Here is a 17,774-nt window from a genome sequence, read left to right on the forward strand (position 1 = left end):
CAGCCACTGCGCTGCTACTCTGCATTTCGCATTGGACTGTCATCCTGTACGCACCATCTGCCCACCAGACTCTTGAACCATTGAGAAGCATTGAGAGAAGCATTGCAAAGTTTCGTGTCCCAAAAGGTAAGCCAAAATTTTTCAGTAAGCCCTTTTCACATAAGAATATAAACATTTGGCTCCTGTGGATGAATAGAGCAAGCACAAGGCTGAGATGCACAGTGTGTTTTATTGCATAACGGTTGCCAGAGGAGTCATTTTACCTGCTGCTCTGATGTTAACGGGGTGTCTATGAATGCACTACCCTGTGGTCCAAGAGGCTTCCGTTGTTAAGCAACTGTGTGCTCATCAGGAGGCCACAGAAACTACTGAAGAGACCACAGATTTCTTAACCAGCATTTTCAAATATCAACCGAGGTTTTACAGCTCCAAAAACACCTATAGGAAATGACTTCTGGTACAAGCTTACCTCTGTCTGCTTTTGGCTTTTTATCAGACTAATCAGTTGTTATCTAATCTACAGCCTTGTTCACACAGAAAAGGCTTCTGGAATACTTGGGTTTAACTGCTTGACAAGCAGCATCAGCTACAGCAAAGTTTATCAGGAACACAATTAGCAATTCACACTGCACAAGTACTTAAAAAAATGGAAGTTTATTCATTTTTCAATGGCTCAAATAGCAAATAAAAGGACAGGACAAGGCATCAGCCAAGACAAGTTTCATGTGTCCGGTGGCTTCATAACACCTCTGTTCCCAGTATACAGGTTCCAAAGCAAAGTCACAAAGTTAGTGGTTAGACTCCCTGGCTAAATAGACCCAAATGAGTACACAGTAAGATGAAGACTGGCTTATTTGCCAGTTAAATGAGTAACTTCAATTCTGCACTTGGCAGCCTAGTCAATGCACATACAAAATTCCTATTGATAAATATTTAACATGACAAGTATAACTTCTACGACTTGAGTCCCTAAAATGCCTGTTAGCATGGAAGTTAAATATTCATTACCTAGTTTGCTTGAGCACATTTTCAACTGTCAGTTATAGGTTTACACATGTATAAAAAGTGTAACAGTTTGTGGAATTGGTCTAGCCTGTCTTACCCCAGAGGAGCCCAAAACCCTCAAACATTCTGGTATAGTTTTAGTTAAGATGCAGCATCCTAGCTATGTGCTAGTATTCTTGCTGTTCTGAAGCAACTGAGGCAGTATGTTTTGTTTGGGGATTTTGGATGCTCATGGTAAATGTTTCTGTATTGCAAAGCATGTTTGATTGTTTAATATCAACATTAACTAGAAAAAGTAGCTACAGTGTTCCCCATTTGAAAATCAACATAAACAAGACTAAACAGTACAAAACCTGCAAAGCGCTTCAGCGTTAACACACCATGTTCCCACAGCAGAGTATCAGGAACACAAAAGAAATGAACCGATGACAGCAGAATTTCCCAGACAACATCTTAACTCAAAACACAGCAGCACTACTGAATTAGCTCCACTCCACCCAGCTCCAGGGAGTTAAAACCCAAGGAACAGCTAGACAACAAAACTACTCGCAAAAGGGAAGTTTCAAGGTATCAGCACATGAAGTTTCACACAACCATTCCAGTCTTAGATGTGCCATAGGCTCATGACTTGAGTCTTGTATGCATTCTGAGCTTTTAGTTTTGAGATACCATATTGTTTACCAAGTTCCAGATGACGGAATATGCTCTGTATTATTCACGATACCAGAGTATGGCACATGTGGAAAGAACAAACACTGCTAGCAGGCAGTTAGTTAGCACAATCATTCACAGAACTGCTCTCCAGAGAGGTCAGTCTCACACTGATGCGCAGGGACGGTCTCCATGCAACAGAGTTGAAAATACACCCTTGATTAAGCAACCTGCTATGCTTAGGTTTGGAAATTAAGGCATATTCAAATGTTTCAATGTGAAAGATTACATCACTCTTGTAGGTTAATCAGGTAATGCAGAACCACATTTAATGTTCCCCAACAGAACTGTTTGCATATCCATTATTCTTTTCTACTTTGCATCAGTCCATGGCAAAACAACTGCACACCACTTCAGTAGGGATCGTGTTCACAATGGTCATTTTCAAGGTAACAAAAGACAAGATGAATTGACAATTACCAGTGATAAAAAAGTATGCTTTACAAGAACCCACAAAGTAATACTCCCCGCTCTGTTCACTATTAAACAAAGACTGCCAATGCAACACTACATTCAGAAGAAATGTGAGAAGGTAGGCAATTCTGAAATGGACTGAACTTTGCTTCTCTGGAAGCCACATCATTTTTTGTTTTTTCAGTGAATTTGACTTTCAGTGCAGCTCCAATTCATGCTTTTAGTGGTACATTACAATTTCCAACATGTTAGAGAAATTTCAGTCACTTGAGCCTTCAATGGCATGCTTATAAATTATGTGTTTTATTAGTACGGTCAGGGTAGGAAAGGAATTCAGGGTTTTGATTATAAAATGCAACATCTTTCTCTGATCCTCTTAGCTAGGCTTTTTCTTTTCTTCTTTCCATTCTTTTCTTTGCTGTCTTCCATTTTTCTGGCTCTAATTTCTCTCATTAAATCAAAAAACACCTGAAAAAAAGGTATAAATGCAAAACCAGTCACAAGACATAGGAGTTAATTTTGGCTATCACTGATTATCCATTTCAGTTGTTTAGAATAAAGTCAATTACATGCCATTAGTTTAAGCAAAAAAAGCAAAACCAATCAAATTTTTCACTGGCTTTGAAGGCCAAGTTGATCTGATGCAATCCTGCTTCTTTCATGGCACCATTATATTCCCCATTTCCTGGTACTTGCTTATGAATCCATTTTCCACAAGGATTGAACCAAGAGTCTCATCACGGGCCAAGATTTTTTTACACGTATTATCTACATCCTACTGAGGAGACTCAGGGAAATCACTTTGTGTTTCAAGTTTTTTCAGTGATGAGTTGTAAAGTGTAACACATATTAATGCAGTAGCCAGCATACACTGAACATTTCACGGCCAGTGTGTCCCATGATGCAAGCCTAAACACAAAGTGACTCGGGAAAGAAGAAAAAGCAGCATTTCCTTCAAAGCAGAGTTATTAATCATACAAGTACATAACCAATTTCTTAGGCCAGGTAATCCCAAAGTACACGTGAACTTAGTTTTCATCAAGTGGTTTAATAGGAAACCAAAATGACAAAGTTGGAGCTACACCAAAGACTACTGTCAGTTAAAGCTTTATGACTGGACTACTTAAAGCTTCTTTATTCATTTGAAAAGAAGCTTTTTTTACCTTGACTTGCAGGAGGCTACAACAAATTATCATTTCATCTTTGTGTATTTATTGTAGGAAATCAGCTAAGTTGATTTATATGATAATATAAATAACTGATTTATGGTAATATAAGACTTCTTCCTCTCAGGAGATATTGCCTAGATCTGTGTCAGGGGATCTGATCAATTTCCATGAAACATGGGCAGTGGCACAGGCTGAAAAGCTCCTCTACAGAACTCAGTATGGTTTTATTTGCAATGACACTCATCTAGCATTGACTGCAGCAAAAACATTGCCCTTATTATGTGGAATCCAAAGAAACTCAATGTAACTAAACATTTCTGTCAAGAGCTAAGACTACCTTTGGGTTCCTAAATGGGCACCAAGTTACTTGCTTGTACTTAAACCTGTGCTAACACCAAGAGGTAACTGTCAATTTGCTTAAGCACTGATACTATATGTAACTGTCTGGTGTACACCACCTTCTATGATGATGCTTAGTGGGTCACCTTTATCAAAGTGAATGGAAGCCGACCACGATTTCTCCAACCGAACAAAGCCGCTATTCTGGAATCCAGAGAAGCCAGGTCTCTCCTAGGATAGTAACTTAAGTTCACATAACAAACCCCATAGCTTCAGGTGCTGCAACTAACTAAGAATACCTGGTATTTTCTAGTGCCAACAAAGCCTCCCACACTATAGCGTGTCAAAACCTCATGTACAGTGTGTTATTTATAGCATTTTCAAATTCTGTACATGCCAATTGGGGTCCATAATGCCACCAGCTCCAAAAATAAACCTGGAGATCTGTAGTAGCCTACCGTGAGTGTGCAAGAGCTAATGATTAGAGAGCTATTAAAAAACATATACACACACAGAGGTCTTTTATCCCAGCTGCTAAGTGACAGCCAAGTGGATTTCAAAGGATGGGGAATTTCAATGTGAGTGTAATAGACAGATGTTAACTGTAATCATGCACCAAAACTAAAAGGTGTAGTATATTTTATAACAACAAAACAAACAAAAAAAAAAAACCAGCAAGACTCAGTTCTGATGCATTTAACTGATTTCATTTTCTCTACAGAATAGCGTGAAGATCTTGCTGTAGTACTGAACAACCCATGTCTTCAGGAAGACAACTTGAGACGAGACAACAATCAAGCTGTAGTTACTGCAGAAGAGAACCCCCTACAGCTCTCATGCTGCAACTGACAGCTCAAATGTAAGGATTTACATTAGGGAACTTGTCACTGATCAAGCAGTCCCTGTCTCCTGAAGACTGAGAACCTGAAGGATGAGGATCAGGAACAACCACACAAAAGAAGAAGAAGGTGCGTGGTACCATGGGCTATTTCCCAAAGCATGACACCTACCAATGACAAGCACGCTTTTGGAAGTGGCAGCTGCAGACAGGGCAGCAAGGCTGGAGCCCTTCCAAGTAAAAAATTAAATCCACATGGAAATGAACAGGTATTGCTCATGAACACCCACACTCCAGGCACCTTATCCATGGATGTGGATAGCCATCATTTACAGAGTTCTTCAGAAGTCAATGAAAAATATCCATGTTGCACTGCAGATTTCCGTAACGCTATGAAACCAGAGGCAGGGGCACACCCTGACTGTCATCTGCTCTGTCTCTCAGGTAACAAAAATGACTTCTCATCTAACACGGTCAGCCAAATTCTCCACTCTTCCTTCATGTTAGATATGGCCTTTGTCTGTCACAAGCAGCTAAGGGCATCTAGCACCTACCTCCTCAAGTTAGTTCTGACTCCCAGAAGTTACAAACACCCACAGCAAACTGCATCCACAGACACAGCACATTATTTTTAACTGCTCTTTTGACACTTTCCCAGGCTATTTCCGTAGGCATTTTGTCAGTTATCAGATAAAACAAAAGAATCACTGGTTTAGGCTCATTCTTTAGAGATGACTAATATTTAACACACTAGTCTGGCAACATTTCAGCCAACAGGTCTCCTGTTTTGTCGCACTAAAAACACCCTCCCAATCTCGTTTTTCTTCACAAAGCAAGCGGAAAGCAAAAATAACTACAACAGAAACATACCAACTGTGCTGAGCTCAGCTGAAGGCAAACACTAATTCATTACTTTCAGGACTGCAGTCCTGAAAGTGTCTAAAATATAACACTCAGCTGCTAGTTATCATCATGCTCCCACTCTCAGCCAGGACATCCATGAGACACAAGCTCCGTCTTACCAAAAGATCCCTTCTTTGTGCCTGGGATACTGACAACCAACAAGTCATCATAGCATCAATCAAGCACAAGAAGGTGGTAAACGGACCTTCTCCACTCATAGAAACATGGGGAGAAGAATAACTCTGCGCTACCTTGAATCCCAGATGCTCCTCCAGAGCGTCAGCAGAAAGAGTGCATGGCAGCTCTCATGGCTTCTGTGGTGTGTGGATGAAGTTCCTCCCAACCTGCCTCCAACCTCTCTTTACTCCATGCTCAGAGCACAAGCACAGGAGGCTGCATTAGGAACATCAGTGGCTCACAGGCTGTAATCATGTATTGCCCACCCCCTTGCAGGGAGGACAGAGAGTGAGCTCTGTAAAGAGGAAGGCAGAGGAGTGGAGAAAAGGTAGGTCCAATGCTACTGCAGGTGCTCCCTCAACTGTTCCTCACACGGTAAGGAAATAACTGAATTGACAGCTCATACCTAAGGATTTACATCTGAGAATTTTCCAATGTGTGATCAAGTCTGTCACTAGCTCTGGAAAGAAAGGTTGGCATGCTGAACTAAACTACTTATTTCTTTTGCCACACATCTGTTACTCTTGCATTCTACAGGGCTGAGAGTTATTCTGAATTCTGTATTCCAGAAAGTCTGCTTTTTAGGGTTATAGCTGAAATACTTTAATTGATAATTTACCTTCTTGGAGAAAAAGATTCTGTCTCTTACCTCATGACCTTCTGAACCAGGTTTTAGCCCTGGAAACCCATGAGGCTCTTGTAGGCTGCTCAAAGCTTGAAAGGGTTTATCCATTCTGCATCAAAGGAATGTGAGTGTAGAGAGGCCTCCAATCCCCCCTTCCCTGCATTTGTAAGCTGTTTTATCCTGGCTGAGGATCAGACAGCATTCCTCACTTTTCAGAAGCAGATTGTCTTCTAGTTATAGAAAACGCACTAAGAAGTCTAGGACAAAATAGCTGCCTCAAGAAATCCGTAATAAAATGAAGTCTTGTATAATGACTCCTTGCTAGGTTTAGGATGGGATAAACTCATTCTGCCTCACATTTGCACTGTCCTACATGAAGTCACCTAGTCATGCACTCCTCACAAGCTAAGGGAGAAAAGCATTTGATTCGCATTTCACAAAAATAATTGCTAAAATAATTAACATATAAAGTACGACCCACAGAGAAGAGATACCAAGTGCAAAGTGGTGAGGAGATTCTTTGTATTAAGAGGCCAGTTATTACCTTGTCAACATTAGCTCGTGTTTTTGCAGAAGTTTCCACATAGTTAACATTCCACTGATCAGCTCTGGTTTTCGCTTCCTCTACAGAAACTTGTCTTTTATCTTCCAAATCTGATTTGTTACCAACTAGCAAAAAAGGAACATTCTCATCTTCTTTTACTCTTAAGATCTGCTCCCTGGAGGGGGAAAAAAAAAAAGGAAGAAAATTAAGCTTTCCATGAAGTACTATTCTTAGAACATAAAAAGAACTCAGACTAAATACTCTTCCATCTTACAGTGAAAACCCACTTATTCCTTTTATGAAGCTTACATAACAGTAGAATCTTAAACCTCATGATGACATTATACAGAATGAAGATAGAGACATAGAGCTAGTCCTCCAGAAAGGAAGGAGGTGAGTCAGTAAGAAACCAAATGAGTAAAGTAAGACTGGTTTAAGTGAGAATTTATATTAATAAGTCATTCCTTTTAGTAAAGGTGTGTCTGGACAGCATTTACCATTGTCTTTATTTGTGACTGCCATTTTTAAGCTACCCAAACTTCAGGTTCACACTTGAATTTTCCCTAATAAAAATACTTGTGCCATTTTTAATGCCGATAAAATGGTTTACAGCATCAAACAAGAGACAAATCTCTTCCTTTCATGAATCTTATGCAAGTCGATTACACTCAGTCTCTGCAGAGCCCTCCATTCAGTTACAAGCCAGTGTACAGATATGAGTTCTACATGCATCAGATTTTTAAGGACAGACCCTTCTAGTGTTTGAACTGCTAGGATGAAGGACTTAAAGTTGTAAATAAAACCCTGAACTACAAATGGTTTGGTACATAAGTCTTCAACACTTAAAAAAAAACAATGAAAGTTTTCTTCTAACTGGAAATGCATTAAAAATACCAGGAATAACATTTTCCCAGAAGAGGCACATTCCCTATGCTGTATCAGAAAGGATTATAAAGTTAGTAGTGAAATATAGCCCTTTATTGTGGAGCAACTTCTGAAAGCTTGAAAAAATCCACAGGGAAACGAATTCCCTTTGCTGGCTGAAGTAAAACCTGTTGCCACATTTAAAGCTGAATGGAGGGAAGCTGAAGAGAGCTCATTAACTGGTATCCTACAGGGCCTTGATTTTGCATACAGCAGGATCCTACTGCTGCTATCAAAAGCTCTGTGCAGCAGGCAGTCTTGTGGAGGAAGTTACTACTCACTGAGAAACTGTAGACTGCCCAGGAGTAGCTTTTTCTTTAAACCAACAAGTATGTATTTGAGGTAGCTTGTAACACCGCATTCAACTCTGAGGTGTAGTTAAAGCAACACTTCTCCTCTCCCTCACAAATACCCACACAAATGTTTTAACAGGGTCTGCAGCTATCCCAAAGTAGTTTGAATAGACAGTGGGTTAGGAAGGGTGGCCAGAGAGAGAAGAAAACTCAGTGTATTGCTGTATCAGTAAGTAAGTAAGACTATAAGTATAGTATATATAAGTATATATAAGTAATATATAAGTAATCTACAAGTATAAGTAATATATAAGTAATAAGTATATCTATAATATCTATAAGTAATATATAAGTAATCTATAAGTAAGACTTCTGCTAAAAAACTGGTTTCTTTCAACACTAATTGTTCAGGTGATGCCAAACAATTTCACCACATAGAAAGTCAATCTGACAGCAATCCAGATGGCAAAATTCTCCTTTGAGCCCTCTCTGAAGATTGATATCTTCTAAACTAGAAATGTTTAGATCCTGAATAGCAGTAAACAGCTCTGATGCTGCAGCTCTGCCATTCCAACAGGGCAGAATACTATAGAAACAATCAAACATCCAAATCCTTCTTGTCACTTTCTTTCATAGGTGTCTCTTAAGGAGCATTCCCTCAGGCTGCCCAAGAATGCCAAAGGTATTTTAACTGTACCTTCAAGAGATACAGGTTACTTTGACACAGTGCAGAAGGAATGCAATTTTTCTGAGTTACATTTTAGCATTTAAGCTTCTACAGCTTCAAAGGCAACTTGAAAGGCGCTTTCACGTTCGGAATGGAGAGAGGCTTAATCTCTTCACTGAAAGGATTTTTATTTCCATTTTTGCTGTATCAGCACATGTATTATCAACACACACCCTTGCTGGAAAAGTAGGACTTTTTCTGGAGCCATACAAGATCCTGTACTTTGAAGCATTAATGGGATTTTAAACAGATTTGAATAGTTGATTTTGCACTCTAGAAGAGCTCAACTATACTAACTAGTCCTCCACAGCTGACAATATCATCAGCCTGCAAACCAATCAAGGCCTGCCCCTTCCTCCTTTTCTCTCAAAATGTATAAACACACACATAAAGACACACAAAAAACCTGAACACCAGAAGAGGAAAATTCACTTTCTCCCCTCTCCATACCTCTTCCTCCCTTAGAGATAATATTAAATACTCTGATATGTAGAGTTCATTAAATTGAGCTGTGACAGTATTTCTGAGATGCAGATAATTTCTTTCTGTATTTGTCTCCTTACTTTTCTCTCAAAGGTTATCTTCTATTCCACTACACTTGGAGCTGTGTAAACCCTGGTCTTCTTTTGTCCTTTTTTCAAACATAGTGCTGAGTGATTTAAATATGCTTCCTCTCTCAACCCAAATTAAAACACCTGTACAATACTGCTGCCTGATCAATAATCTCTTACCCTTATAAGGATATCAACATGCTGCATACCTAAAAAGCATCTTAAAAAACTTCTGTTAAATCCTTATTACTCCAGGAAAAGCCAGTTCCAAATTTTGTTCTTACCACATTGCTCCCCATTAAGCAAGATCTTGACTTTGAAGGGAAGTGTGAATGCTGTGCAGAACTTGATGCAGAACGTGTCTTGTAAACTCAAAAACATATCAGTATCTTACACAGAGAAAAATTCCATCCAAGCAAGACTGAAGGGTCGGATTTACAGCAAGCCTTCACAGAAAATGCACAGCTACTACAGACTACTCAAAGATAGTTCTCACTGCTGTTGTTCACAAAATCAGCTTTAAGAGGCAGAAAGACTTGTATCATTGATACTATGCATTTCACTCTTACAGAATACAATCTGCATACTTCACATCACCAGTCATGGTTCTGCTGCACAGTTTTCAACTGGAATCTGGTCACGACACCTTTATAACTATAAAGTACTCTAGTATAAAGCAGCTGGACATGCTACAGCTGCCCTTTTGTTCCAGATGGTGCTTCACAGGTCAAGATAAACACAATATAACCCTCCATATGAAACAAAAACTAAAAAAAAAGAGAGGACAACTCTGCAGTATTGTACTTACATTACATGCAACCACACAGCCTATAAGCAGTTTTTCTCAGCTACATTACGTCTACTCAAAAATACTGCTTCATAGCACAAGTGCCAAGCAACACTGATTTAAAGTGCAGAAGCCTTCTGAATGTTGCTGTGTGGCAATAGCCTTTTTGAATGTTGCTGTGTGGCAATAGCCTTTTTGGTACTCGGAAACACAGCAGCAAAGATATTTGAAGTGGTACAGATAGCTAAGGCATGGCTAGGCACCTGTTCAAACCATGATGTGACCCCATTAAGAGTTACCGTCCAATCTGGACTGTCGTAAGGATAATACAAAACAAGCGAAAAAATTACTTGTCATTATCTCACTGTAATTAGAATAATTATCTTGCCTTGTAACTTACCTGAAGTCTGCAGTTGCTGCGAAGGATTCCAGCTCTGTAATAGAGAAGACACAAAGAAAGCCTTCTCCACTTCGGAAGTAGTTGTCTCGAATTGCAGCATAGTCCTCCTGCCCTGCTGTGTCCAGTATATCAATTTGGACTTCTTCCCCATCCAGAACCACCTTCTTCCTGTAGCTGTCTGCTTTGGTGGGCTCATAATCTTCAACAAACTAGAAAAAATAATCTTAATGATAAAAAATCATGCCTGTACAACGCAAATGCTTCTATTTGGTTATAAAGGATATAACAAAAATCTCATATGATTACAGTAACTAATAAGCATATGTATTTTGGCTATGTGAATTACTGAAATGACTCATAGTTAAAGCAGGTTCTCTATCAGCCCAAACAGTTTATAGGTTTTGGCTTTCTTCAGCCATTACAAGGAAATTCTAGAGGTAACTGCACAACATCAATGTCTGTGCACTACCCAAGCCTCTGCTTCTGGTCAGGCACAACATCTTGCTGTGGTCCATTACGCAGGCAGGCAGGCCTGACTTTGAGTATATTTAGTATCAATTTAAAAGGACGCTGAACCCATAACTTGTTTGTTTTAATCACAAAGAATGACTTTCACTGAGGAAAGGTAAAGAAACAAGAAACTTCAAGAGCAGCATTAAAAAACATTGAAAAAAATGATCATCATTTCAGGCACCATGCAACTCACTTAAGTGAAGCAGCTTTGAGCTGTAATATCTAAACAAGTCCTAATAAATATGTTCAAATAAATGAACAATGGTAAAATATACTGGTTATGTGCCAGAGCATCAACTTGCTGAAAAATGCTAAATTATACCTCCACAGGTATCTCTAGAGAGCAAATCACTGATCTTAAAAAGCCTTTTTGTTCAATTTTATCCGGCTTCCACACCACATCCTATACATTTAGGCTCTTTCTGCAAGTAACTGTACTAATGAATGCTTAAATAACACTATATGGCAGACATTTCCCAAGATAATTTCTAGTGCAGATTCTTACCTCATCATACATAAATTGTAGTGTTAATGCAGATTTTCCTACACCACCGCTTCCCACCATGATGACTTTGTGTAAAGCCAAAGAATTCTGTCCTTTAGGCTTATTTGCTGCCATCTTTGGATTGCAGGAAGTTCACAGGTATAAAAGGAAAAAAAAAAAACTCTAGAAGGAAAACATTGCTTTGTTAGTTTCCTTTTCCTTCTCCCACATGCGCTGATTAAAGTGGATTTGTTTTAAACCCCTACATATCTAAGGACTCAGTTTTCACTGAAGACAGCAGAACTGAAGCTATCTGCTTTTTCACTAGAAGCCATTCCACAAATCATACCAAGCTCATCCATCCTGCAGCAAGAGCAAAGAAAGCCCTTCACCATTTGGAAAGGGCACAGGAGAAAGCATCCAAGAGCAATTAAGGGAAAAGATATACATCTTGGTATGTAAAGACTTTCAGGGACACAGTGTTGGTCGAGTGTTCTTGGTAGTTTGCTAAGCAAGAGTCTAAAAGGGAAGCCACAGGGAGTCAACACCGTACAGAAAACATGAGATATGACAGCTGCAGGCGAAAGAAAACAGACATTTGAAGGAATTTCCAACTTAAATAGCAAGCACCAAGACACAGCAACAACAGAAAGGATTAGCCAGGGTACTTTTCCAGAGGAAAGAACACAAATGTGTTGCTTCAATCCTAAAAATACCCCGTTTTAGTAAGTCGGTCAGGAACTCAAAGAATAATCTAGTTTATACAGAGTGGAAAGATGCAGCTTGCCTTCCTAGGCTGCAAATGCAGCTATTCCATGTATTTGGAATAGCTGCCTCAGTGTCAGCACTGCTTGCTCAGGCACATATCTCTTCTCACCAGTACCAAAGGGCTCTGTGACAGTTAATTCACACACAGTTTCACACATATGTGCATACGGACAAAAGGTAACAATTCCATTAGGTTTTTATAAAAAAATCAGGGTATGTTTTTAGCATATCTACAACTGCTATCTTCCCACACCTTCATTTCATTCCCTCCCTATCCCAACAGTAATATAATGGTATTCATGTTATTTGAAGTCAGAGTATTTTATCAGCTTGCACGGTTCTTAAGACATGGGAAAGTCCCTGCACAGTAACAGGATGTACCCTCCTCCCGATATTTAAGGTCAAAACAAGCTCTGATGTCTAAAAACCACAATGACATCTATGTTACAGAAAATACAAAACCAAGAGACATCTATAGCAGCAACTGAGAGCTAAATGTGACTTACCTTTTGTTAATTATAAAGCTCAAAAAGAGCATGCTGACATGGCAGCACAGTTTAGATGCGTACAGAACAATCAGATGACAATCCAGTGTAGTAACAAGACACCACTACCTCATTACCTTTACCCAGTGTGATCATTTGACAATCTCACACTAAAATTACATCCTTCTGCATAAGGAGTCCCCCTGTTTGCAGCTTAATCAGAATGCATGACAGCTTTCTGAAAACTTACATCAAAATCCCTAGCTGAGGAACGTGACCAGTGAGGCAGTAAGTGTGAAAACATGATGACTGAGGCTTTATTAGGGATTAAGTCAATCCTTCCTGGAATTAAAACAAATGAACAGGTATACTGGTTTTGGCAGGGATAGAGTTCATTTTCTTCAGAATAGCTCAGAGTGCCGTGTTTTGGATTTGCGATTAAAACAGTGATCACACACAGATGGTTTAGCTATTACTGAATGGTGCTCACACAGGGTCAAGGCCTTTCCTGGTTCTCACATCCTCTGACAGCAAATAGGCTGGGACAGCTGACCAAAGGGATATCCCACGCCATGGCTTAGCAAGAAAAGCTGTCAGGGAAGTTAGCTGGGGCTGCTGTTGCTCAGGCACTGGCTGGGCATTGGTCAGTGGGCAGTGAGCAATTTTTACTAATTTTTAAACACATCCAATTGTCATTATCTCAGCCCATGAGTTTTCTTACTTTTACCCTTCCAGTTCTCTCTCCCATCCCCCTGGCAGGGTGAGAAGAGAACGAACGACTCTCTGGTGCTTAGTTGCCTGCTAAGGTTAACCCACAGCCATGTGAAAATCTCTCCAGATCACACCAGTGCCGCTTCCCATTCTACTGCCAAAGAATCCTGAAAATGTAACTGAAAATTAAGTCCCCTAAATTGTTTTCCCCAGAAAGATTAGGTAAGAGAAATAAGCATGGGTAAGCTGCTGTGCTAATTGCAGAGATACAGCAGAGAAATATAACTAACATTATGCTACCAGTTCTTTTAAAGAGGAGATGTATGAGCACAAAAAACATTTCTCTTTTGGCCATCGTGGCTTAACCAAGTAAATACTGAACCACTGCTTGCTTTTTACGCAAGAGGGAGCACGAGAACATGAAAATAGCTCCAAGACGTGTACGTTTACAGCCTACTACACTGCATTTTGAACTACTCCAACAGTGGTTTGTCTCTGTACTTCTCTCTTAACAGGAAAAACTTATTCTGAAAGTCATGCTTGTTTAGTTTTACTATGTGCTTCAGACAAGTAGTACAAAGAAAACTCTGAATTCCAGTCATCAACTGACAACAGCTCAGACTATTCTATAAGCACTTCAATACTCAAACAAGTCCAAACAAATTCCAACAGGCGAGTTTGTTCAAAAGCTATCTGAAAAAATTCAAATACACAATAGTAATGTGTGACTGTACTATTTGCTGTAAATTAACCTAAAGTCTTTAAGTAGATTGAGCAATGTGAGCATTCATATTTTACCAGAAGCTGCCACTCAACAAGCAGTGTCCCAGGTCCCAGCATGACAAAAACTGCCACTTCTTGTACTTTGTGCAACAGTTGACACACATTTGAAAAGCCAAAACACAATGATGAATTTTTCAAAGCCTTGATAACATCCTCCCAAAGCAGCCTAAGAGACTGAGTCAAAGAAAGAAACTGGGAATTAGAAAAACCTGACCCAACCAGTCAAAGCAGTATCCCAAGTCATCAATAATTGTCAGTGAAGAACATTCCAGTAAGATACTGAAGATAGTAAAACTATGCAACTTCAAATCTTAAAGATAAGCTTGTCATACATACTCTACCACATTTTGTAATGGGAGGAGGCTTAGGGAGGTCAGTTTGCTCTCAGGTTCTACACAATCCAATAAAGATATAATGCTGGCAAAATTCAGGCCTGAAGAGTAGACAGTGTGAAAAGAGAGAAATAAGTTACAAATAAAGCAAATACAGTCTGATACTGAGCAAACAACACTCAATCCAGAGAGACTGCTTCAGAACAAGTGTTCTGCCAGTGAGAAGAAAGACCTTGAAAGTGGTAAGTTTTAAACTACTGTCACATACATCTACCTGTTTCGGTCTGCTTTCGAAAACAAAGAGGAACATAGATTCTGATTTTAGCAGTAAAGCACCCGAGATGAAGTTTCATGCAAAGTGGTTTTTCTACCCTTAATTTATGCAGCCTGACATTTTCATAACTAGTATTAATTTGGGTCATATCAAGTTTCTGAATTGTCCTGCTTCATAATGATAAAACTGACAGAGACTGTGGCAAGAACCCAGTTGCATGAAGCTCAAAAAAGCATACTTTCTTCTTATGTGTACTGTGATTATTATTGTTTATCTTCACAGTGTGAAACTGTTTGGGGGTCAGAAGATAAACACAGGCTTATCCTGCAGTAGAATCAATACTGTGTCACCCTAGAGCAGAGAGAGGTTCATATAGAGCCAGGCAGGGCATTGTCAGTAGCTGGATTACCCACTCAGGCAGGTCAGCATTTCACCACACCCACTGGTAATCCCCATCGCAGCAATGCAGCTAATGACATATAGAAAAGTTTGGTTTTGAGTAGTTCTTTGTGCAGTCCAGCAAGCTGAAAGGGAAGTGAAAGCTTCACTGGCTCAACAAGGCACTGCCATGGCTTCACTTAGAAGAGCAAGAGAATTGTCTAACCATCACGCTATGGATCCGTCCTCACCAACACTGCAGATCAACTCCTAGCAAACTACATTTCCCAACATCCAACATCCTTGAGCAGATAAGGGCACAAGCAAGTGAATTTCAGTGGCTGTTCAGCCAAAGCAAGCAGTTCTCAAAGCTGCTAAAGCTGCTTATTGCCTGCTTTCAGGTAACTACCCCCCCCACACACACACACAATTCTGTGCTCCATTTAGTGGCAGCACTTCCAGTTAGAGCCAAGATCATTTTGGAGAGCCAGGTTATGGAGCAATTAGATAAGAATTGAAGAAGTAGGAATTGTAGTTCCTGTTAGCATCAGCAATGGCATCTTGTCCAACAGTCTAGAAATCCAGTCAAAGGAAAAGAAGAGTCAGCAGCTGAATAACTTTAAAGATCATCCTCGGTGCTTAAGATCACGTAGCAACAGAACTGTTGCCTGTCTTGAGTGACTGGCTTCTACCTGTATCAGTGCTAACTTCTCCAGAGCTTCATACCTTACACAGAAAGGCACAAGAAACACAGTGTTATCTCTGATCCCCCCTGGATTTAAATACAACATTCAGCTCCACCCACCAGAGGAAGGAGCTGGGAAGTGTTCTCGTTAGGAGACTTGGACACAGTAAGCGTATAACTCCCACATAAAGTCTTGGAGCACATAGTTATCCAGATCCACAAGAGTAAGGAAGAAGATCAGATGTCAGCATAAAAGAAAAAAAGGGGGTTTATATCCAGTGACAATATTTTCAGGGAAACTATCTTTGCAAATACATGGCAAGGAGGAATTAAAAAGCAGGAATTCTTGATCTTTCTACGTTAGTCTTTATTTTGTCCTCCCATCTCGTTCTTCAGCCCAATAAACTGAGACCTAAAAATGTTTATTGGTAAAAAAAAAAAAACAACTTAGGGTTTTTATGCTCTCACTCATCTTGTTCATCTGATCAATTTCAGAAGACTTCTCTCAAGTTGTCTATTTCTCAGGTGGCTTTTCCTTACGGAATAACTTGCTCCAAAACAATTAAGCAGAGCATCCTTCCTTATGTTTCAATGCAATAATCCAAATATTCATATAGTAAAAGGGAGCAAAAAAAAAGTGGCCAGAGTAGCTGTGTACCAGCCCAAAGAGGGCAACAGCCATCCAGCTCAGATAGTCTCCCTTCCTTTACAGGGGGCACTGGTACAGATTTCTCCGTCTTTAGCCAGCAGCATGTATTTGGGAAATTTATGGGAATAATCATATCTAACATACCTAAACCTCTGTCAAAATGTACCCAAAACTAGCCAACAGGCCAAGAATTAACAAAGAACAGAGCATGTGATCAGACTCATTTTCTTAAAGAATGTGACTAAAAGAGTTCCAGAAGCCTGTTTCGATCCCCTGGAGCCTTGTAAATGCAGTGTCAACAGCCAGGGAAGGAGAAGCATTACACCCAAGTCACATCATTACAGGCACAAATTCAGCTGGCATCTTCTGCAGCACTATACATAAAGCTGAATGCAGGCTTTGTGAAAATGCAGTTGTCCTTAGCAGGAGGACTTTGATTTGCTGCAGGCATTTGTTTGAAGGGGACTAGTTAAATACAGCTTTGTGTTTTAAGATAGTTGGTACAGTTAGTATAGTAGATGCTAGATAGTAAGTAGAGATAGCAGTGTCTTTCTTCAATTACAAAACTATTTCTTGTACTGTTATTTTTATGGCCTTCATAAAACTATTACATCAAAAATGAACTTCAGTTTGTTTCCTTTCCTTCAAGAGATTACGTAAAGATTTGCACAACTGTCACATTAACCTCATTACACGCTCACTTTTATGATGAGTAACTTTCTTCCCTGAAGACTGTTTTATACAATAAGCATCAATTACAACCGGTAGCTGATACATGGCAGCACCTGCTTTGACTCTGTTACCTAAGTTACAATTTGATACATTGGAAGGGACAGGAATCATTCAATTATGTGAGCTACCTGCACAGTATTAAGAACTACAGCTAATATGCTTTGACCAGAGTAAAAGACAAAATATTGTGTCACTCACTTACCGAACAACTGAAGAAAATTTATTAACGGAGGGATCACTGATGCTGTTCTAAACAAGTAACTCCCAACTTTTTTTTCTAATTGAAGAAATTAACACCTGTACTGCTCTCTACTCTACACTTAGTATTCTCTCTCACCTCCAGAAATATTAGCTGCAAGTTCTTATCTCATTCGGAAGTTGTCCTGGGTTTACCAGGAGCCGTTTTGCTCCTTCTTAGTAACTGGTGCAAGCTCTGTGTTTTGACTTCCAGCCTGGGCAGAGAGCTGATAACACCGATTGTTTTTAATTGTTGTTAAGTGATGTTTATTCTGGCCAAGGACTCTGTGAGTCTCATGCTCTGCTGGGGACGAGGGGAGGCCGGGAGGAAGAAGA

General features: G+C 39.7%; 1 protein-coding gene across 1 annotated transcript in view; it reads right to left on the reverse strand.

Moving 5' to 3' along the window:
- Window positions 1-635: 635 nt before the first annotated feature.
- Window positions 636-17,774, reverse strand: part of RALA (RAS like proto-oncogene A) — a 31,156-nt gene continuing 14,017 nt past the window's right edge. The window contains exons 2-5 of the mRNA XM_065665730.1: window positions 11,426-11,587; window positions 10,408-10,616; window positions 6,726-6,900; window positions 636-2,598 (exon numbers count right to left, since the gene is read on the reverse strand). Of these exons, the coding sequence (XP_065521802.1) occupies window positions 2,476-2,598; window positions 6,726-6,900; window positions 10,408-10,616; window positions 11,426-11,539 (621 nt within the window). The 5' untranslated portion in view covers window positions 11,540-11,587 and the 3' untranslated portion in view covers window positions 636-2,475. The remainder of the gene's footprint in view (window positions 2,599-6,725; window positions 6,901-10,407; window positions 10,617-11,425; window positions 11,588-17,774) is intronic.

Source organism: Lathamus discolor, chromosome 2 (genome assembly GCF_037157495.1).
Source record: "Lathamus discolor isolate bLatDis1 chromosome 2, bLatDis1.hap1, whole genome shotgun sequence".
Lineage (NCBI taxonomy): Eukaryota > Metazoa > Chordata > Aves > Psittaciformes > Psittacidae > Lathamus > Lathamus discolor.